The 24,290-nt window shown below is 42.2% G+C and overlaps 1 protein-coding gene across 1 annotated transcript in view; it reads left to right on the top strand.

Moving 5' to 3' along the window:
• The first annotated feature begins 2,082 nt into the window (after positions 1-2,082).
• Positions 2,083-24,290, top strand: part of GTPBP1 (GTP binding protein 1) — a 41,971-nt gene continuing 19,763 nt past the window's right edge. Inside the window, exons 1-2 of the mRNA XM_063426376.1 lie at positions 2,083-2,287; positions 9,468-9,579. Coding sequence (XP_063282446.1) covers positions 2,129-2,287; positions 9,468-9,579 — 271 coding nt within the window. The 5' untranslated portion in view covers positions 2,083-2,128. The remainder of the gene's footprint in view (positions 2,288-9,467; positions 9,580-24,290) is intronic.

Genomic DNA, 24,290 nt, shown 5'->3' with positions numbered 1-24,290 from the left:
GACTTCTTAGGTGGGTCCTACTTTAACCATTTGCCTTGCTTCCTTGAGCTTCTGGCAAAGATATCTCCAATGAGACAGAAAGGGGTATTTTTTTATATACATCCCTACATACTTATTAACCCTTAATAGGGAACACATGGGATGTGCAGCAGCATTGTAACCTAGCTGTGTGATACAAAAGTGAATACAAATACAAAGAAACAAGTCCTGCGCTCAAACTCCTATTACTCCTGGGCGGCAGTTACGACCATAGTACACATCAACCGAAATACATATAGTAAAAACTAAAGGAAAAAAGTTACCTGTGCTCTTTCCACATCCCTATGTATTTTTACTTCAAACAGTAAAACCTTATGGCAAATGCCTGCTAAATTGCAAAGAGGAATGTAATGTAAAGGTTACTATTCTACCATGCATAAGCTACATTTATATGAATAGCATTTGAAATCAGTTACTTAACATCTGGACGAAAACCCATTGAGGGGTCTCTATGTAATGCCACTATCCACCAGTAGATTGCCCAAAAAGAAGCATCTGGATGGGCTCATTTGAGGAGTAATCAGAGACGGTTAAAGGTCACATAGGAAACTACAGATTTGACCTTTAGTGAATATAAGTGTAGCACACACACAGCACGGAATGTTGTTCCACCCATGATATTGCAGACTAATAACAAAAGTTACTCATCCACTAGACTAGATCATATGTTACAGACACATTTCATCAGCTGTTAGAAGTCAACATACGTCAACATACAACCTAATCAGACTGACAATCAGATCATGCTGTTAAAACACTGATACAGACTGAAAGTCACTTAATAAACTGATTAGGAATTGAGGCACAAAGATTAGAGGATACTTTAGTTCCATAGGTTAGTACCAAGGCAAACATGCATTTTGTAGCTGAATTCAAAAGCTCCATATCAGCTGTTAGAAGTCAACATACAACTCACAATCAGATCATGCTATTAAAAAAATACTGATGCAGGCTGAAAGGTTACGCATGCGCAAGAGTACAACACTAATATGGCTCCTAGCAACTTTAGCTTGAACATGGTGCAGTGTGACGATGGTGGAAGTTGCGAGGGACAGTCTGAGGTAAGTAAAACTCACCTCCCCTGCACCACGTGGCCACCAAATCCACATTGGATATATCTGTTTTGGGAGTCTTTGCGAAATATTTAACCCCTTAACCCCTTAAGGACCAAACTTCTGGAATAAAAGGGAATTATGACGTGTAAGACATGTCATGTGTCCGTAACCCCTTAAGGACACATGACATGTCATGATTCCCTTTTATTCCAGAAGTTTGGTCCTTAAGGGGTTAAGGGGTTAAAGACCTCGAAATTGACTTATCTGCTTTAACTTTACATTACAATACAGCTGTGGGGAAGGTCTTGTAAAGATAGGGTCTGTTTACATAAAAAAAGATAGGAGCTGGAGTTACGGTACTCCAAATAGGCAGTAAAATAACAAGGTACAGGTGCTGCTATCCCACCTCACTGTGGCCCCTGCAATGATATATGCATACAGAATTTTGAAAGAAGGGAAGTGCAACCACAAGTGTGTGCTACAGCTTTAATTATTATTATTTTTGCCATTTATATAGAGCCAACAGATTCCGTAGCGCTCAATTGAAGAACAAGCATCTATACAAACATTTCGGGCAAAGCCGTTTCTCAATGCATCTTGTTCTTCAATTAAAATTGTAATGCTTGTTGCACACAGTTTTGGAGGTGCTTCCATCCTTTTTTCAAAATGTTGTTTGCATTACCAGGTAACTCTAAGCAACATATGGTTTATTTCAGAGTTTCCCTTTAATATGGGAATGGCTAATTTTCAATGAAAAATAATTCACTGTTAGGTAAATCCCAAATTATAACTAGCACCTCTCAGTGTGAGAGTTTTTCCTCAGGCCACATGAGGTGTTATTTACTCTTGGAGACACAGGGAGTGGCCTATTTAATATATAGTAGCAGTGACAACGGATATGCTAGGTGGGCGTGTCCTACAAGGCTCACATAGCTCCACCCCCCGACCAATAGCAGGGAAGCCTGCGCTATGAAAGCCGCGGTTGCTAGGTAGATTCTAGTGCTGCCTGCAGGACGGCAAACAGTCAGTTTAAGATGGCGTCTCCGTCAGCACAACAACCGGAGCCGAACCTGTGCGAGTCCCCGGTCCCGGCGTCCATGTTCTCCCCGGAGCCTGAAGCCGAGGACTCAGACTGCAGCCTGGACGGGGAGCCCATGCGGAATGGGGAGGCAGATCTAGATCTGACTTCTAAAGTAAGGCACGGCATGGGGGTCCTCCTCGCTCCCAGCCAGCCGGCGGAGGGACTGGGCTGGGGGACGTGTCACTCAGGAGAGGGCGGGATGTGAGGCCCTCTAGCTGTCACCGCTCTGCGGGCACGGACTGACGGCTCCCGGGACGGTATTCACCGTCCGTTATGGTCTACCGTGCCCTTCTATGGGTCTGTTATACGATCACACTAGTGACGTGGTGTCTTGCCCGATACAAACATGGTGGCAGTTCATTCAGCAGTCTTACTCCATGGCATGGGAGTCTATACAGCCTTAGTACATTACATGGCATGGGAGTCCATACAGCCATATAAATGGATACTGTATATTAACTATCCTCCAACACCCAGCCTCCCATTCATTCATACTCTGTATTGATCTGTCCGTGGGTGAGACAGGTGCCACTCCTAAAGTATGGGACCCAGTCAGCACTCTGTGTGTTATCTAGTGCAGGACATATGGATCAGAGTGAAAGGGGAAAAAAAAAAAAAAAAAACCCTAAACTCAGCTATACTATATATATGATCACGTGGCACTCTGTAACTAAACTTAGCTCTCTTGGCTGGGCTGAGGTATATATGTTCGTAAGTTTCTGCATTAAAAATGGACACCTTGTTTTGAATTATATGTATATGCTATCAAGAAAAATTAGTTTTGGTTTAAAAAAACCCCAAAAAAAACACCCTACATTTAAAGAACTTCTTGTTTGGTTTTTCTGATGAGATGTAGCGTGTGTAGGGTGTTGTGTGTGTGTGTGTGTGTGTGTGTGTGTGTGTTTTTTTTTTGTTTTTAAATGAGGATAATGTTGCTTTTATGTAAAAGCTTACTTTATTTACTAAACTAACCTAGGAATGTATTTTCTTGTTATTTAAACGCTGGTCTGGCCTGATTTGGATTTTCTTAAGTCCCAGCTGTTTTTAATCGTGTTTACTAAATGGATACAGAACATAAAGTAATCCATTACTAATAATGCTATAAACTCATTTCTATTTTGCCTCTTGCATGCTCTATCGAACTACATTGTTATAGTATGATCCACCTTAATCAAAACATGTTATGTTAAATGAATTGACCAAAGTGTGCAATATATTCTCCACACGTGTTTTTTATTTATTTAGTGTGTTTAAAAAAAAAATAAAAAAAATTGGGGGGGGCTACAGATTCTGATAAAGGCTACACTCTCTTCCCCTGTTCCTGCACTGTCAGCAGACAAATAGATGTGACTTCATTGCTTTCTGTCTATAAAAGCATTCTGTGAGCTGTAGTGCCTGGCCAACATTTACATGTAACATGGTGAAGATGGCAATAGAGCTCTCTGGTTCCGTGGTACTATTCTCCTATGGCCCTGACAATCTGTTGTCCACTGGGGTCTTCTTCAAAAAAAGACTTCAACTCTCTTCTCCATTGCAGACATTTGTAGATGGTTTTTGAATGACATTCAGGGTTTTGGGAATGTTCTAGGTAAGTTAACTGTGGAATGCTGGAATAAAGGCCATATTCTAATGTGTAATATGAATTTTAGTTTCTGATGTCCTCTTGCACATAATTTTGTAGCAAAAGTTGTGTTTTTTTTTTAATTCTGATATCTGTGATTCTCATAGTAGGAAAAACTTGGTTCTTAAAGTAGCAGTCTCATTTTTTTTTTTTTTTTTTTTTTTTAGGACAGTCAGTGGTATGTACGTCTCTCTGCCCATCTGTTGATTTGTCTGTTACAGAGCTTTTGAATTAATCTACAAAATGCATGTTTTCCTTGATGCTTACCTATGGAACTAAAGTATCCTCTAATCTTTGTGCCTTGATTCTTAATCAGTTTATTAAATGATTGGCAGTCTGATTAGGTTGTATGTTGACTTCTAACAGCTGATGAAATGTGTCTGTAACATCTGATCTAGTTCTAGTGGATGAGTAACTTTTTATTAGTCTGTAATATCTGTACGTGGAACAAGTGGATGCTATGTGTGATACACTTTTATTCACTGAAGGCCTAATCTGTAGTTTCCTATGTGGCCACTTAAACTTCTGATTATTCTGATATACAGATGCCTGCACTCTACTGGGGGATAGTGGCATTACCTAGAGATCACATAGTAGATCTTAGTCCAAATGTTAAGTAGCTGAATTCATGTGCTTTTTCATTTTTTTTGTATCTAAATGTATTATATACATGGCAGAATGGTAATCTTTACATTGCCTTCCTTTTTGCTACTTGGCAGACATTTGCTGTAAAGATTCAATATTTCAAGGAAATATAAATAAAACCTATCCTTGAGGACATTACTGCTCACCTGTCTGTAGCAAACATGTCCCCGTCCCCCTTCAGGCTGCAGGTGTGTAAATGTGTTCTGCTTTATGCAGTTAGTTACCACCTTCTTACTCCTGCTTTATCATCAAATGTAGCTGACCTTAGGTAATCACAAGCACCTTGAGAGGAAATCTTTTCCATCACGTAGTATTACTGCATGCATCCTCCAGAAGAGAAATGCATATAAAGGTATTGTTTCAGGCCAAGGAATCGTCTCTCAATTCTGGAATTTACAACTGGATGTGACCCTTCTTCATGAAACAAACATGCATCAGGGATTTGCACATTGTGGAGGACCTTCCACAGTTCTAAGGGGGTGCATGTATGCAACATCCTTTATAAATACATTTAATTTGTCTTTTCTTCTACTTTTTAACATTATCAAAAAATAAATGGTCCTTAAGTTTTATTTCCTGGCAAAGGATAAAAAGTCATTTTAAATAAAATACATTTTTTTTATTTTTTTACCTTCTCCCTTTCACTGGCCTCCGCTGTATTAAATGGAACTCAAAAGAACAAGTTCTAAAATTATTAACATAGGAAACAAAAATTTTATTTTTTCCTGTCCATTAATATCTATGTAGAAAGGCAGACCTAATGGACAGGTGAATTTCTATTTTACTGAAGAGGAAAAGGTCAAGTGTGAAAGATTTCAGCTGATGAGATGTCTCTAACTTATTGAGCGAGTAACTTGTTTATGCCTTGTAATAATGTGGGTGGGACACAAAATGCATTCCATGCTGTATGTCTCATCTTTTGTCTAGTATAGCTAATCTAGGTCTTATATTTTCTTTTATGTTTTAGTTCTCTCTGCCTAAAGTGCTCGTTTTAAGAATACAGGTCCATTAGAAATGCACCTGTTCCAGTACAGATTAGGAACATTTCACACAACCTCTTGGTACTTTTATTTTTATTTTTTTCTTTCAATGTAAACTTTTTTATTTTTTTTAATTATTTATATATACTTAAGTGTAATTATACTGACTATCCTAAATCTACAACAGGAGCTGAGGGAGTTTCCTCTAAAAAAAAAAGTGTCATAAAATGGCAGGCGGGGAAGGAACCATTTCAACCATAAAACCTGTCTAATAGGTACATGTATAACACTTGTGTAATATCCAAATGGCACAGCATGAGCAACTGGGATTGGTAAAGGTTGAGTACTATCCATACACGCATTTGTTACTGGTGTATGCAGCAGATTCATATTGTCATCCATTTTGTTGCCTATTCAAATGAACCAGCACTAGAAAATGTATTGTTTATCAGTGGTTTCCAAACAATTCTTCATGAGCCAGCAACCATCCAGCTTTTATCAGTATCTCCATATGTGCGGTGGTTGTTATGGAAACCTCTAGCTGGCACTTCAAGCACTGGCTATCGCGTATAGGAACAGAGTGACATATCACTCTATTTTGGCAATGAAGCCAGTGTGCCGAGGTTTGCTTCATGATGCGTCTCCAAGCAGAGAAAGTCAAAGAACGTAGATGGTGTGGGGACCGCCTGGAGGTGGCAGTTACGTGAGTGATGCCCACAAATCTTTCTGATGATGCTTGAATTCAGAAAAGATGATAAAACCTCAAAATTTTCCGTTGAATACATCCTGTATCTTTGTGATACATCAGCAGTTCCCAAACTGTGTGCTGCAGTGCCGTGACCAGCACATGGGTGCTACGGAATGGTTCCCTGGGGCTATGATGATAGCACCGGGAAACATTACTGCTGAACACAGGCCTGGTCTGGTGCCACAGTCCTTTTTCAAGACCGCGACTGGGCCCCTGTAATGTTGGCCTGGCTGGGAGGAAGGGACAGCCTGTCACTTCCTCCCAGCATCACACAGAGCGACAGCATGTGAGGGAGAGGAGCACTGCAAGAGCTGCTCCCGACCCCTCACTCACACAAGTAGGACTCCAAGCCATCCTCCTGGACACATAAGGTAAGCTAACAGGAGGGTGGCTGGAGATATAGTGTGTGTATGTCAGTGTGCTTGTGTATCTGTTTTTTTTGGTGTGTATCTATCGCTTGTGTGTCTGGGTTGGTGTCTATGAATTTGTGTGTATCTGTGTAAGTATGTATGTGCATACATTCAAGTAGTCATACTATAGCACAACATACGAATACACTCCTGCAATCTAACACAAATATTACATACAAACACACCTCTGCATTCAAACACCAAAAGGATATACAAACACGCCGCTTCACACAAATGTACATCTGCATTTAAAAGTGGACATTACATACAAATACACCCCTGTCTTAAACTATATACAAGCACCCCTTCAAACATCAACACTGTACATTACACTATTGCGCCAGTAAATTCGGTAGAGCTGCCCAGATCTATAACCTAGACATTTTCACTTGGGGTGCCATGGAAAAATATTGAAATATTAAGGGCGCATTGAACCTAAAAAGTTTGGTAACCACTGTGATAGATGGTGTGTGTGTGTGTGTGGTTTTTTTTTTTTGGGGTGGGGAGGGTCCTTTCAGTCCATTTCTCCTATAATAAAATGGTTCACTTTTACCCATGTCAGAATAAAGGAAAACAAGCCATTAGTAAAGTGGATAATATGTCTCCTTGTATAAAACTAACATTATGTGAAACAATGTATGTACAAAATAATGACTTTCCTCACTCAATGTGATAACTAATTATTCTGTCTAAATCAAAGGCTCACTAGCAACACAAACAATGGTCAATGGAAAAACCTACTTGGTGAGCAGGCACTAATCAGGTTTTACTGTGTAGCTGCCTATGGGGTCAAAGTTGCAATTAAACTACCGAGCTAGTGAAAATAGACTGTCAATGGGAGACTAAAGTAAGCTAAAACACACAAAGAGGTGGCCGTCTGGCCATTATTCTTCGCATGTGTGTGAGAGGGCTCTATAAATGGGAGAATTCCCTGTTCTCACTATATTTGTAGTGGATAGTACAGAGAGAACAGAAAACCAACAATAAAAGGTCAAATAAATCCATAAATGGTTGGTTTCCAATAGCCTATATAAATATCTATTGGAGAAGCAAAAGTTAAATAAAAATAAAAACACATTCTCATTAAATGAACCCCGCCGCACGCAGACTAGCCAGTATCCAGTGCCTGAAAGCCAATAATACCAGGAGAGTACAGACATGGAGAATCAATGAGAAACTGGAGATTTACTTCTGCTAGTAGGGGTGACCCAGGTAGCCCGCTGAGCCACCCTACCTCCCTTGCTGCCAACTAGTAAAGAGACTGGATAAAATAAGCCATAAGCTAATGTAGATCGCTACATTAGTATCTGTGCATAATGTGAAAACTTAACCAATTATTCTGTCTGCAAGTAATTTGACATCACTTTGGGTGTGGGAGGGGTCATTACTTTGCACATACATTGTTTTACATAAGAATACCTTTTATTTACAGAGTAGGATTAGCCACTTTTTTCTTCTTCTTATTTCTTTCTACAGCATTTACCATAATTTTGGCATTATCAGCTATTCTCAATTTGGACTGTGTAATTTTCATCTCCTAATTTCAAGTTAAGTTTAATAGATACACTATGAATAGAATTTCATATGGAGAGAACAGTGCTAAATATGATCTAACACAGTGTGTACCCACCACAATAGCTATAACTAATAATTTTGATCTAATAAATACATCAGAGCTCTTCAGATTACACAGATACAGTGGTTTGCAGTCATCAAAATCCATCTAAACATGTCCATCTAAAAATGTTTGAACCATCAATGCATATTGGGCATTTGATGTAGATTATCCTTCCTAACTGGTAACTTGGAATTGAACCTCTGTTACTGTTTGTAGTCAACAGTAGCAGTAACTTGGCTGAAGATTAAGTTAGACAAATCTACAAAGACTTTGTTAGACTGGTAATCCATGATAATCTTTAACTTTTGTCAATGCTGAGTTTCTCTGCACACCCTTGCTTTGTGTGCACAACCCAAGCTTCTGGATGCCATAGTTCTGCTATGAGCTTTCTATATGAACAGCAACCGTCTGATACCTTGTCTGTGCTCTCTATACAATACGTCAATTAAACCTGTATTATTGTAGACAAAGAAGCAAACACTGCAGATTGGGAGGAAGGGGGCAGATGGGTGAAATTATGGAGCAAAATTAAATAAACTCCTCAAGCATAACTAACTGGGGCTTTTATATGTTACGATTCCAACCACCATCTCTAATGAATTTATGGGATAATATATTAACAAGATAAAACAGAACTACTCCCTTATAGAGTTGCCTAGTTTTCTGCTGCTTTTGCGAGAGACCGGAATAGATTTTCCAGCCGTTTCCCAGTTCTTTGTCTTAATTGAAAGTGTTGGACATATCCATACATGTGGTGGGGAGAGGGGGGACCACTTACAATCAGGTGTATGGCTGGTGTGCAGGCTTTTTTTTATTTTATTTTATAGAAGGCTCCTACAGTTAAAAGTCTTGGTACATAATACATTTCTGTGCAAGAAAAATATGGAGACATGCTGGTATTTACCCTTTGAAGTGCGTACTTGTAGTCTAATCTGTAAGCAATCACACTGAAATTTATGGTTCTTGTATGGATGTAAAATGACACCTTTTATTTCAGAAGGCTTTTTTTTTCTAATTTTTTTTTTTTCATCCAACTTAAATAATTTTGTATTTAAAAGAGATTTCCTATTATGACTCAAGCAAAGCAAAACTTTGCTCACCTGCAGGATTTATATGTAGAAGTATGATTTTATAGGTACTTTTTAAGTAGGGAATAACATGGTCCTAAAAATATTGTTTTATTAGTTTGTTTTTCTGCATTTCAGGTACAGGTTATCAACATGCTGTTAGATTGGCCTTCTTCTGTAATTCTTGATGTCTTATTTTGCAGCATGTCTTGGTAAGTCCCAGTGCGGAGCAATATGACAGCCTCCTACAGCAGCTGCGGGATAGGATGGATGAAGGCAGAGGGGAAACCATATATGTCATCGGGCAAGGATCTGGTAAGTTTATTTCACATTGTAGATGTGGTGTGTGTGTGTGTGTGTTTTTGTACAAATTGGTTTGAGAAAAAGCAGGACATTTGCACTATAATAGCTGCCATATGAATTGGCAGGTGTAGCTTCATTTCGACTTAATACTCTGTATATCCTGAAAATACATTTATCGAAAATATTTTATTAACTGGGGTAGTGGTGGTTGGTGATGTTTTTAAGATGGTGGGGTGCCAGACTTCTCCTCCAGAATTTTACTCCTCCCGATACAGTACAAAGATACTCCTACAATACAGAGATACTCATGCAATTAAACACGTTGGGCACAACATAAAGATCTCTATAAAATACATAGAGCTGAGTACAATACAGAGAAAACCATATTGCAAGCAGATCTGAGAAAAAAAAAACGAGTTTGGCACAATACAAAGATACATGTAGAGCTGGCTAGACATCAAAGATACCAGTACAACAGGTAGAGCTGAGTAAAATTCAAAGAAAATAACACACAGAGCTGGACACAATAAGGAGATACTCCTAACAGGGACGTTTTAGCCGCGAGGCAAACAAGGCATTTGCCTTGGGCGGCATTTTCCAGGGGGCTGCAAAAAAGACGCCCCCAAATGCCCAGGGCAAATGTCTTGTTAGCCTTGCGGCTAACTGACATGCTGGGCGGGCAGCGCTGGCGGGGGAGCACTTCCTCTGAGCTGTCTGCTCAGCTCCCTCGTGCGCCGCAGAGTGAGGCTGGGAGCCGGAATATGACATCATATTCCGGTTCCCGGCATCACTCTGCGGCGCGCGAGGGAGCTGAGCAGAGCGCTCAGGGGGAAGTGCTCCCTCGCCAGCCGCCAGCCCAGCAGCCACTGGACCCCCAGGGAGAAAAAGACCCTCCCAGCATTCCCAAAGGTAAGGAGGCTGGGGGGGGGGGGGGGGGGGGGTTTAAATTAAAAAAACAAATGTGTTAATGTGAGAGTGTGTGTGTCTGTTAGTGTCAGTGAGTGAGTGTGTCTGTTAGTGTCAGTGAGTGAGTGTGTCTGTTAGTGTCAGTGAGTGAGTGTGTCTGTTAGTGTCAGTGAGTGTGTGTGTTTCTGTTAGCTAATGTATGCGTATCTGTCAGTGAATGTGTGTGTTTAGAAGGTGGGGGGGGGGGGGGGGCCTGAGTTTTTGTACTGCCTATGGCAGCACAAAACCAGGATACACCACTGACTCCTAACTATGCCTCACAGCCAGTAGTACACAGTTCTTCAATACAGAGATACCCACACAGTACATGTGAAGATACCTTATCTCTCTCTATCTTCCTAGCCTTCTCTTTGCTCTCCCTTACATGATCTCCTCTTCAGTAGTGCCCCTGCTATGACAAACTTGGATTTATTTTAAATATTACTGCAGTTATGAAACATATTGGCTACTCCATTAGCTCTCAGCGTACAGGGTTAAAGCCACAAGATACTTGTAGACTTATTACCTTTGCAGCTGGCTATATAATTAATCTACATTGGTAATATGGAGCCATGAAGTAGCTGAGATGGTTAAGTGAATCAGCAATTATTACAGATTGGAATCAGATCAGCCTCAGTCCTGCAGTTAAAGCTTCACAACTTTTCAACTAGCCACAGTATGAGTGTCTCAGGTCTCGGCTGTACTAATGGTGGGTCTGTGCAGTAGGATTTATTAAAACACTGTGCTCTGTGTCAGAAATGTCCCCCTCCTAGTCACCCTTTCACGTACCTAGTTTCATATATATTTGCGTAAATTCCCTCAGGCAGTCACTGGGGCTATTAGGGGAGAGAAAAAGATAAATATATTCTATATTACATTTGGTAGATACTAGGCGCTACTGCGGCTTTGCTCCTATGTTACTTTCAAGATGGCTTCTTGCTTCTCTTTCTGGGCACTGTAACCCAACACCCCGGTGTTATCGGCCAATGATGACCAGTGAATACAGAGGCTCTGCTTCCCGCATGGCAACCAAAAAAAATTATGGGGGGCCTGACTAGAGACTTTTAAGTAACCTTCTCCAAACTGCTACCAAAGAGGGGGAGGGGCCCTGCAAAACTGACCCTATTACAGAATTCAACAGACACTAATTTAAAAAATGTAATTTTTTTTTTTTTTTTTTTTTGGCTTACCACTCTCCCCTACAGAAAAATTACCTTAGTGTTTCTAAACTACTAAAAATCCATTTCCATACATAAAAGCTGGTAGTACCTCCTTTTACCAACATGATTATTCACCAAAGTGGGAATTGTCTGGAATTCAAGTTGAATTTAAACATTTTGGACAAAATCGCCACTTTAGAGTAACTTTTCTGTTTTGAGTTAAATAATTTTGACCATACATTTTAAATACACTTTGAATTCCTTGCAATTATCTCATTATTCCATAAATAATCATGCTGGTATCTAACTTCTTGGGTAAACAGTTTGAAGATTTTCAAGTTCAATCCGGTAAATCTTGACCACTACATTCGTCATGTAGACCATTTTTACATGTGTTCGGTTGCCATCTGTGTTTCTGTTAAATTCTAGTTGCTGACTGACAATGCAAAGTTCTTGGTCATTGGCAGGTCCTGCAAGAAACTGATATTCGGATGAGCATGTGTAGGTGGATCAGGGATGTGGAATTTACGCAAATTACGTAAATCTTCAAAACCAAGTGAAAACTCTCCTGCATAGTTGGCACAAAAACCTCATATCATGGTCGAGCAGGGTGGCTGTCGTAAAGATGATAGTGATCCCTAATTACCAATACCTGTTCAGAACTCTCCCAATACAGATACCAACATACAACTTCAAAGAAAACCAAAAAAAGAATTAACCACATTATTTGGGCAGACAAAAGTTTCCATCTCCACTTTGTACAGGCACCACACAGAAGGCGGAATGAGTCTCCCCAATGTGTGCTACTATTACCTGGCAGCAAATATTAGTCCCATAGTCACGGCACTAACCCAAACTACACCCCTGCATTGGGTGGGGCTGGAATCCGCAATGACACAGGGGCATCACTTCTCTTCCATATTGTGGCTCCCCAGCCACATGAGACCCAAAGGATTAAAAATGCTGCCCACAACAGCATTAACAAAGCGGATCTGGGAGACCCATAGAGCCAAATTCTGTCTGACCAGAGAATACTCCTCGGCAATGACCGTTACTACCCTAGATTCCGTGATCCCTAATTTCAATTTCAGACTTTGGGAAAGGCACCACATCAAATACATTACACAAGTAACCCAAGGAGGTAAAGTCATAGACTTTGCACAGCTGCAAAAAGACTATAACCTCCCGAACATCACAAAGTTTTCATACCTCCAATTAAGGGCATAGTTATTTAAACATTATATACCAGCAATGAATCTTGTACATGGGCAACAGCTGGCGAGCTTCGAGAAACAGTTAAACAAAATGCCAGCAAATAAAACTCTTTCCATGCTCTATGCAGGCCTGAACAGCAGCCCACCAATTACTTAAACTACCGTTTTTCCGGGCATGGGAACGAGCGCTAGATCTCACACTCCCGCAATCAACTTGTTAAGTGTTCTTGCATAGCAAGACCACTTAATATTATCTCACATATATATTATTCTTATTATAGCCAAATTTACCACCCTAACTCCTCCCACAGGTTTTAAACTACTAGACAGTAATATACCGAAACGTGCAGATTGTTCCCGATTGGATTGCTATTACTTTGTGGAACGTTTCGCCGAATGGTTCATGAAATATCGTTGTTTTTGTGGCGAAATTGGTCCCATAGGAATGAATGTTCAAAACTAGAGTGGGAGCTGGCAAAAGCTGAAAAATCAGGACATGATTTCTAAACTGCCACCACTCCCTCATTTTCAAGCCCACCTACACAAATCTTATTGATACCGGAGAAACTGACGGAAGCCAAGCACAGAGAGATGGACACAGGTTTCTTCAGGAAGGAAGAGATTCTTTATTGGATCACCGATCGGGACTCAGAGGGACTAGCGTCACCAAAATACAGCAAAGTCTGAGTACTGAATACATAGAGTACATTCCTTATATAGCACTGTAGCTCCTCCCACAATTAACTACACCCACACATACCCTTAACCTATTTAATGAATAGAGTCTAAACTCATCCATCCGGTCTAACCACGTGGCTCATCTGATACAAAGGAGAGGGACGCGTAATTCCAGTTCTTACATTCCTGCACCTGGTCAGTACAGTGATGACAGTATCTTAGCTACGTGTAATTAACTAACTGATACTACAAACACATATACATACATATGCCTTGTGGCAATCTTAGCCTGCTAAACTTGTATTTTACTGGAATTACATCACATTCCCCCCTTTGATGCCTCTGATATTTCACAATTACTTGAGGCATCACTTAACCTTGGTTTGCATATACCTCAGGTTACCATGAACCAGACCAGACTTATCTTATGATGTGAATCTTCAACATTCATCTTCTTGCATTGGTTCTCCCTGATCTAGAGCCTTATACTTATATATCGCCATTATCTGTGCAGCAGCCTTCCTCTCTGCTATACTTCCTATCAGGCTTTGCACAGACCTAACTACTAAGGGTATAAGACACGGTAGGAGTAGACACAACAGTAAAATCAGTAGGACTCCACCTACCACTGCCTTAAGCCCTCCAAACCACTCATACCAGCTACCAAACCAACTACTTGGATTGTACCCTTTCCATACCTGAGTAGGCACATGCGCTAGTTTAACCATATGGCTAGTAAGCTCAGCTATTGCTTGCCCTTCGTCATCTATTTGAAGACAGCAATTACTTAGGTTAAACTTCCCACATACACCTCCCTCTACTGCCAAAAGGTAATCCAAGGCTAATCTATTTTGGTAGACTGCTGTCCTCATCCTGGTGTTATGCTTCGCTAGAAGATTGAGCGCTTGTGATGTCTCATTTGTGATAATCTCAACCACCGCCTGTAATCTTATAATACGGTTGAGCATATAAATAGGGGTTCTATAACCAAAGGTACCATCCTCAGCCCACGTGGCTGGCCCATAGTAATCTATAATACGCTGGGGAGGCCATTCATCATCTTCCCAGGCGCCTATCTCTATGGGTCCCCTTTTCTTCCTATGATTCACATCATACACTTTAACACCTAAAGTCTCACCTGTTTCAATCGGTAACAAGAAGAAGGATGGTTTGAGCATACCCAACACACATGCCCCTTCCCAGTCCTGTGGCAGCTCCGAATAGGCTTTCTTACCACAGATCCAGTACAAATTTGCTGGGGCTCTCCAAGTAGATGTGATGGATAGATCAAACCACACATCCTTTAAATTGGCATATCTAGCAAACGGGTTAGATGGTTCTGAGACATTTGAAGCCGACCACCAAGTTGTATTCTTTGTATCATCATCATAAGCTTTTTGCCCTAGACAAGTTAATTCTCCTACAGAAGTATTATACATTATTCCTTTCCTTGCTATGCAAACATAACCTATGATGGAGGTCTTTAATCTCCACTCAGATTTACCTCTAACACTCATATGATAATCGGCTTGTGTAGATATTAATTGGTCAACTGCCTCAGAACCGGACATTACCTCCTTTGCTTCCCAAGGCCATTGGTCTCCCATGTTAGTACCTCCACACACATAGCAGTTGGTAACATTAAGACTACCGGCAATACTTTCAGCTAAATCGATGAACAGGTTTTTAGCATTATGGGGGATCTTATTATCTATACTCATCTCTTCGTAAAAGGAATGGTATACTTGATGAGTCTGGGAGGATACCGTATCAGTCTCTATTCCTATAAACAATAATGTCCCAGGATCTAAACCCGTCCCGTATATTTGAAACCCAAATAAATTTCCATACTTATCTAAGAACTTGTCGGGGTTATTAATGAGTATATGGACTGGGTTGCATTCCATAGACTTACAATAAGGGCTAGTCGGCAACTTAGTCACTATCATGTCTTTGTCTACTGTCTGTCCCCAAGTTGCCCACCCCACACAAGACCAATATGGGCAAAAGTTATAATCTCTATTTGGGCATCTAGGACTTACATATTTATTTTTGCTACTGGGACAAATATATTTATCGTTAGACCCATACGTCCTCTCCCATCTAAGATCCCCACATACATTCCACGGCTTTCTACCACTCGATATCGCTTTACACGCATCAAATAGCAGAACACCCGAAGAATGTACGGATTCTAACACCGTTTTATTAATTAGGGTCCCCTGAGGATCTCCATTCCTGAGAGTCAACCAAATTGTACGAGGCTGATACTCCGGACTGAAGCACTTAGGTTCTCCTACTCCTAAATGGCACACACTATAATCTATATTTAAGTATCTACATCTCGATACATCTCCTTTACATTCGTATTGTGAATGCCAAATTAGGGTTTGGGAAATATGGTTACCTGTTCTCGTAGTCTTAATGCGTACCTCTACCTTCCTGAATATAAAAACACATATAAATAAACACTATCAAAAGCACATCTTTCGCCGTCATCCTCAGTCTTCGTCCGTGCGATGGCGCCTCAGCTTCCAGGATGTGAGGGGCTGCAGGGAATGGAGTTCTGCTCATCTTCACAGGTGTCCCTTCGAGACTTTCCTGGCTTATACACTATGTGATGGTAAGCGGACAGGCTTTATTATGGCCTTCTCACTCACACCTGTAACAATAAAATTTGTAATCCACAATAATTCCTCGTTACTCCGACTGAGTAGTGCGTTTTAACCGGATCTTGCAGGGATTCTCTGGATCTGCTGTAACTTGCCAAGAATCGACTGCTGCTGGTTTAACCCTGGAGTGATGTATCCACGGAGTCACTTCTGCTACTTTTATTGCTGTAGGGGTAGACAAAAGAACAACATAAGGACCTCTCCACTTGGGCCCTAACGGTACATTATTCCACTCTTTAATCCACACTTGATCTCCTGGATGATAACTATGAACAGGGGGATAAATATTCACAGGTAATCTATCTTGTACCCATTTCTGTACCTCCTCCATAGTCTTACCCAACTCTACAACCTGCTGCCGGGTAATTCCTTCTCCCAACTGACTCAAGTCCCCCCTTAAGTTACCAAGTACGGGAGGTGGTCGCCCATACATGATTTCAAAAGGAGAGAGGCCCATCCTTCTGGTAGGGGTACTGCGGATTCGCAATAAAGCTATGGGTAAGAGAACGTTCCACTTAAGTTGGGTTTCCTGACACATTTTAGCCAACTGGTTCTTTATAGTTCTATTCATTCTCTCTACCTTACCAGAACTCTGGGGTCTATATGCAGTATGAAGCCTCCACTTTATACCAAGCATATGAGTCAGTTGTTGTAGGCACTGGTGAACAAAAGCTGGACCATTGTCCGATCCTATAGAACAGGGTAGTCCATATCGGGGTATTATTTCTCGTAGCAGGAATCTCACAACTTCTCCTGCTTTCTCTGTACGAGTAGGACATGCTTCTACCCAGCCTGAATAGGTGCACACAATTACCAGCAGGTAACGATGTCCACCCGATTTAGGCATCACTGTAAAGTCTATTTGTAGATCGGACATGGGGAGTCCCCCCATAAACTGAACTCCTGGTGGCTTTACTGGTCCTTGTCTTGCATTATTCTTAGCACACGTTACACATCTGCGTACAATGGCCTGAGTCAAGTTGGACAATCTTGGTATGTAGAAATGTTTTCTAAGAGATTCTTCAGTACTGTCTCTCCCAGAATGTGTCCCGTTGTGATAATTTTGGACAATTTCTACCGCTAGCGATGCTGGTATAACTATTCTTCCATCTTCTAGCTGATACCACTTGTTCTCCAGATACTTTCCCGGTTCAGTCTTTAACCACTCCTCTTCTTGAGCTGTATAAACTGGAGTCCATTGGGACAGTGGAGTTGGTATAAGAGCAGCTATATGCCCTACATACTCCTGTCTTCCTGATTCAGCAGCACGCTTAGCTGCACTATCTGCCATCCGATTTCCCTTGGTTACATCACCATCTCCTCTCAGATGCGCTCGACAATGTATGATACCGACTTCTTTCGGCTCCCACACTGCTTCCAATAGTTGTAGGATTTCAGCTGCGTACTTGATTTCTTTGCCTTCTGAATTCAGTAGTCCTCTTTCTTTATACAAAGCTCCGTGGGCATGAGTGGTTAAAAACGCATACTTAGAGTCCGTATAGATATTTACTCTTAAACCTTCAGCCAATTGTAACGCTCGTGTTAGTGCTATTAATTCTGCCTTTTGTGCTGATGTTCCTTTCGCCAGTGGCCGAGCTTCTATCACCTTGTCTATTGTTGTCACTGCATATCCTGCATAGCGGATCCCTTCTTTCACATAACTACTGCCGTCGGTGTAATATTGAACATCGGGGTTCTGGATGGGAAAATCACGAAGATCTGGTCTACTTGAGAATACTTCATCCATTACTTCCAAACAATCATGTTGACTTTCAGTAGGTTGTGGCAAAAGGGTAGCTGGATTTAAGGTGTTTACAGTCTCTAAATGCACTCTTGGGTTTTCACACAACATTGCTTGATACTTGGTCATACGGCTATTACTAAACCAATGATTTCCTTTGTAATCCAACAACGTCTGTACTGCATGTGGGACTCGTACATAAAGTTCTTGACCCAGAGTGAGTTTATCGGCTTCAGCTACTAGCAGGGCGGCTGCAGCTACGGCTCTTAGACAAGGTGGAAGTCCGCTGGCCACTGCATCCAGTTGCTTAGACATGTAGGCAACAGGTCTTTGCCATGATCCCAAGTACTGTGTCAATACTCCCACAGCCATTCTTCTTTGCTCGTGTACATATAAGTAGAATGGTCGTGTGTGATCAGGTAGACCTAATGCTGGGGCACTCATCAAAGCCTTCTTCACATCTTCAAATGCCGTTTGCTGTTCTTGGGTCCATAAGAAGGGGTCGTGCTCTGTACCTTTGATAGCTGCGTACAGAGGTTTTGCTAGTATCGCATAACTGGGAATCCATATCCTACAGAAGCCTGCTGCCCCCAAGAATTCTCGCACTTGTCTTCTATTCTTGGGTATTGGTATTTGGCAGACAGCTTCTTTTCTCTCTGGCCCCATAATTCTTTGACCTTCAGAGATATGGAATCCTAGATACTTGACAGTTGGCAAACACAACTGAGCCTTCTTTCTAGACACCTTGTATCCTGCCTTCCAGAGAATGTGTAGTAGATCGTGCGTTGCTTGCTGACAGATTTCTTTTGTAACTGCTGCTATCAACAAGTCATCTACATATTGTAACAATACACACTCTCCTGGGATGGACTCGAAATCCAATAGATCTTGACTTAGGGCTGAACCAAATAGGGTAGGTGAATTTTTAAACCCTTGGGGCAGTCTTGTCCAAGTCATTTGGCGTTTTGAGCCCGTTACAGCGTTCTCCCATTGGAAAGCGAAAATACATTGACTTTCTGCGGCAATTCGGAGGCAAAAGAAGGCATCTTTGAGATCTAAGACTGTGAAGTAAGTAGCCCCGCCCGGAATTAAAGCAAGCAGGTTATATGGATTGGGTACAACTGGATGTATGCTAACAACCGCATCATTGACTGCTCTTAAGTCCTGCACAGGTCGATACTCATCTGTGCCGGGCTTTTGAACAGGCAGCAATGGGGTGTTCCAGGGGGAAGTACAGAATTTTAGGATACCATACCGTATGAACTTATCCAGATAGGATTGGAAGTTCTTCTTAGCCTTCTGCGGAATGTGATATTGTCTTAGGCTCACTGGATAAACCCCATGTTTCAGTTCAATTTTTATTGGTGGAATATTGCGGGCCAGTCCTGGTGGGTTGTTCTCTGCCCAAACTCCTGGTATGTTAAACAATGTCTCATCACTCCTAGGGTTTTGGCTAGTCAACACTGTATAAAGTCGCCACTCTTCTTCCTTTGGTACGGATAAAGTCATAATACCTGAAGGTCCATTAAACTTTAAAGATGTTGTTCCATCTGGTAGGAACGTAATCTGCGCTTGTAATTTGGATAGCATATCACGTCCCAGCAATTGGACTGGACATTCAGGCATATAAAGGAATTGGTGTTTTACTACGTGGCCTCCCAATGTACAGAGTCGACTTTTAAGAACCGGTCTTTCAGCACTTCTTCCAGTTGCTCCTATCACAGTAATAGTCCTTCCAGATGGAGGAGCAACTAGATTAGTCACCACTGAATGTTCAGCACCAGTGTCGATCATGAACGCACTCCTTTTCCCCCCTATTGATACATCGACCATAGGCTCCGCTCGACCAAGGGGGATGGAGCCCGGTCGGTATCAATAGTCCTCCATGACCGTGTCAGCCAATCCTACAAAGTCCCTACCTTCTCTATCGCGAGACCTTTGCGCTGCTGGAATATACCTGTCTTCCCTAACACTTCCTCTGTTCCCATTACTCCCTCTATAACCATTACTCCCTCCGGGACCTCCTCTACCTCTCGCTCTGCCTCTAAAGTTTCCGTAGCCTGCCCTGGGTTGGTCTCTCTCGTACTGCTCTCTTTGCGGACATTCGTTCCTCCAATGCCCTTCTTCCTTGCAATACGCACACTGATCCCTACTCAAAGGCTCCCTACTCCATCTATTATTGCCTCTATCTGGGCCCCGTTTATCTACGCCTGCGATCGCTACCGCTAGCATATCAGCCTTTTTACGCATCTTGCGCTCCTCCTCTTTCTTGCTTTCTGTTTCCCTATTCATATAGACCTTATTAGCTACCTCCATTAGTTGGGAGATTGACATACCTGCAAACCCTTCTAACTTTTGTAGCTTGCGCTTAATATCTCCGTAAGCTTGGCTGACAAAGGCGGAGTTAACCATTCGGGAATTGTCTGCGTCTTCCGGATTAAAGGGGGTGTACAAGCGGTACGCCTCCAATAATCGGTCATAAAAGACACTGGGCGCTTCATCGCTTTTCTGGATCACCTCAACTGTCTTCGACATGTTAATGGCTTTCTTTCCTCCGGCTTTCATGCCAGCAATTATAGCGTCTCTATAGGCTCTGAGTTGAACCATATCAGCACCATTTACGTTCCAATCGGGATCAGTGTTGGGATAATGTGTTGCGGCCCATGCTGCTGGATTAGCTTGGTTCAAAGCACGGGCTCTATCCTCTAATGCTTTAATGGCTGCTTGATTTATTCTTGTCCTTTCCTCATTGTTAAATAAAGTCATTAATAACTGCTGGCAATCAGCCCATGTCGGATTATGTGTCTGTACTATTGAGGTGAACAGATCAGTCATGGCTTGTGGTTTCTCAGTATACGAGGAATTATGGGTCTTCCAGTTTAAAAGGTCGGTAGTGGTGAAAGGGACATATACGAAGACAGGGTCAGCGTGTGCCATTTGACCTGCGGCATCGATATAAGCTGACCCGGGATTTAAGCGAAGAGGCATCTGATAGTGCTTTAATTGTTGGGCACCAGTCAACTGTCGGGTTTGGATGGGCTACGTAGGGAAGCGTCAGTCATGGGTTCCGGTCGGGGAGATATAGGGTATGGGGATGTGGGAGGTTGGTTTTGGGAAAAGGTAGTGAATAGAACACTTCGGGCCGAGCTAGATGAAGCTTGACCGGAAGTCTGAAGTGGCGCCAAATCAGGATATTCGTTTCTAATGGGGGTGGGTTCTGGTTCCGGAAGGGGAGATTTAGTACGAGGGGGGGTGGATCCTGTACTGGAGGAGGAAGCGGAAGTGGATGAGGGTAATGAGGGAAGGGTTACAGGACTTCCTGTATTTGCGTCACTTCCTCTTACCGGAAAGTAAGGGGGCGGCAAAGGGATCTCGGACTCAGGGGGCGTGTCCAAAATGGGCCTAACACCAGCCCTAGTGGACGAACAAGTCCTAGCTACCATGAGGCGACACTGTTCCTCGTGGCATGTCCGGAGCCATTTTGGCGAGTCATTTACGGCCTGTCTCCAACAATCAATATAAGGAAACTGGCCGTAAAGTTCAGGCCTACCTGATACAGCCACGTGTAAGCGCTGTACCAGAGTTGGATCCAAACTGCCACGTGGCGGCCATGCCGCAACCAAAGTAGGCCACTCCCTAGTGCACAAAGTGACCAAACGTACAGGGGACATCTTAACCCCAAAATCACAAACTTTGAATCCCTTTTTAAAATTCTTAACCATACATCCTAAGGGATCCGGAATCGTTGACTGCGACGCACCCATATTTAACAGTGGAACGTCGTCGACAACGATTACTATACACGCGTACTATTCAACAGTCACACCCGTTTCCTCTGGCAACAGCACCACGTGGTACGGTTACCAAGTGAAACGTACACAATAACAATAAACACTCAGGGAATTCCCGTACACACACAGCTGCTACACCAGTCACTATATAATCAATATTATGCCCTTTGGCGTAACTACACAGTCACCCACGCTATAATTCTCTATATACGAATTACCCGTCTATAACACACCCCAGTAACATCGTCTTTTACAAATAGCGGTTACAGTACGGTTAGCATAGGTCAAAGCACAAGTTAAGGTCACAATACAATTATTAGTGGTTATGGTGTTAAACATGCAATGGACGACAATGATTAGTACTTATTATATAATGTCAGTAAATATACAGGGTTATGGTACCGTGCACTATAATACAGCAACACACTATTAACACTCTCGCTAGACGGCTGAGCTCGCGCTATCTAACAAGATATACACTTTACTAAAACAATCGTTAACACATTTACAATTCCCAACTAAACTATTGGCCAGTACCTTGAATGGACTACCTAAAACTATATACACCCGTTTTGGTTAGCCACACTGCCCAATCACCACATATACATAGCGAGCTAGAGAACCGAATTTACACAGACGCCTCTTAGTCGCACTATACAACGAGCTAGAGAACCGAATTTACACAGGCGCCTCTTAGTCGTACTATCAAAAGTCTAGTGGGTTCCAAATTTACACGCCTTCCCACTTAGCCCAGATAGGATGAGAACTAGCGAACCGAATTTACACAGGCGCCGCTTAGTCTCCCGGTCCCTCCGACCTAGCGAACGTAATATACACCCTAGAACGCTAGTCTAGACAAGACACCGGTGTCCGGCTAGGGCTATCTTACACCTGGACCCCGCCTGACTAACCAAATCAAACGGTCTGACTAAAGAGCGTTCGATCGAGCGGTGCGCCTTCGCTCCTTCCCTCCGACAGAGGGGGCAGATACAGATTCAAAAACCCCTTTGGGCCTACCGCACAATCGGTATACCCCTAGCGGGTCCTGCCGTCTAAAACAGCAGTTATCTTACCTCCTCGTTCCTGAACCTGAGTTCACACTCATCGACGGGGACACCCCAGCACTTCTCACGTAGAGGCCGATGATCTCCTGGACAACAGACCAGTGGCGCCGAGACGAAGGGAGGTCCACGCAGAAGTTCAGGGGTGCAGCCGTAGAGAACGTGGGCAAAGATAGACCGTCTCACGCCTCTGCCTCTCAGCTACCGTTGAACGATGAGCTTCCCGGCCAATGCACCAAATGATACCGGAGAAACTGACGGAAGCCAAGCACAGAGAGATGGACACAGGTTTCTTCAGGAAGGAAGAGATTCTTTATTGGATCACCGATCGGGACTCAGAGGGACTAGCGTCACCAAAATACAGCAAAGTCTGAGTACTGAATACATAGAGTACATTCCTTATATAGCACTGTAGCTCCTCCCACAATTAACTACACCCACACATACCCTTAACCTATTTAATGAATAGAGTCTAAACTCATCCATCCGGTCTAACCACGTGGCTCATCTGATACAAAGGAGAGGGACGCGTAATTCCAGTTCTTACATTCCTGCACCTGGTCAGTACAGTGATGACAGTATCTTAGCTACGTGTAATTAACTAACTGATACTACAAACACATATACATACATATGCCTTGTGGCAATCTTAGCCTGCTAAACTTGTATTTTACTGGAATTACATCACATTATATCAAAACGTTCAGCTATCCCTGCTGCCAGCTAAGCCATAGTCCTGATAGTTTTCACAATATGACCATTTGTTTGCAACTTTTAATATTAGAGAGACATACTATGCATCACAATGTAAGTCTGGGTCTTGTGATTCTCACAATATAAAGCTCTTCACTGTAGGATTTAAAATATTTAAAATCCGACAGTTTGAAGATGGCAACCGCCAGTGAAGTGAGCAATTTGGAGCAGTTTGTTTTTAACCGCTCTTCTCTGCCCTATTTGAAATCTATTAGTTCCTGTTAGCAGTTGGTGGAATGTTCGAGGGATTTGAAAGTTCTTCTCTGCCTTTGCTCCAACCTTTCCACAGTTACTCCACCCAGTTACTCAGCCCACTCCAGTTGTAGACTACTGGTGGAGGCAAGAACACTTCACACAATTTCCCCAGAAATTTTAGCTTTTCTAGTTTTAAATGATTTTTATTGGCATCTCAGTGTAAAAGCAGTCAACAGACAAGTTACTGTATAGAGCATATGGTTGCCTACGCAGAGGCATATATAGCAAAATAAATGAACAGGTATAGTCATTTTGATGAAGCAGGTGTGTACTGTACGAACTGAGAGACACCTTGTCGGGGGCGGGTAGCGCATGGTTCTGTATGTCTAGATATGTATGTACATTGTCCTGTTTCCCAAGCTGCGATTGTGTGATTTAATCAAACCTTTGGAAAAGATTCATAACAATAAACAGTGTTCCCACGCAGGGGACGGTGTTGAGATAATGCTCATC

Source organism: Pelobates fuscus, chromosome 7 (assembly GCF_036172605.1).
Source record: "Pelobates fuscus isolate aPelFus1 chromosome 7, aPelFus1.pri, whole genome shotgun sequence".
NCBI classification, from domain to species: domain Eukaryota; kingdom Metazoa; phylum Chordata; class Amphibia; order Anura; family Pelobatidae; genus Pelobates; species Pelobates fuscus.
The sequence above is the reverse complement of the archived record's forward strand: the minus strand, read 5'-3'. Positions and strand labels throughout refer to the sequence as shown.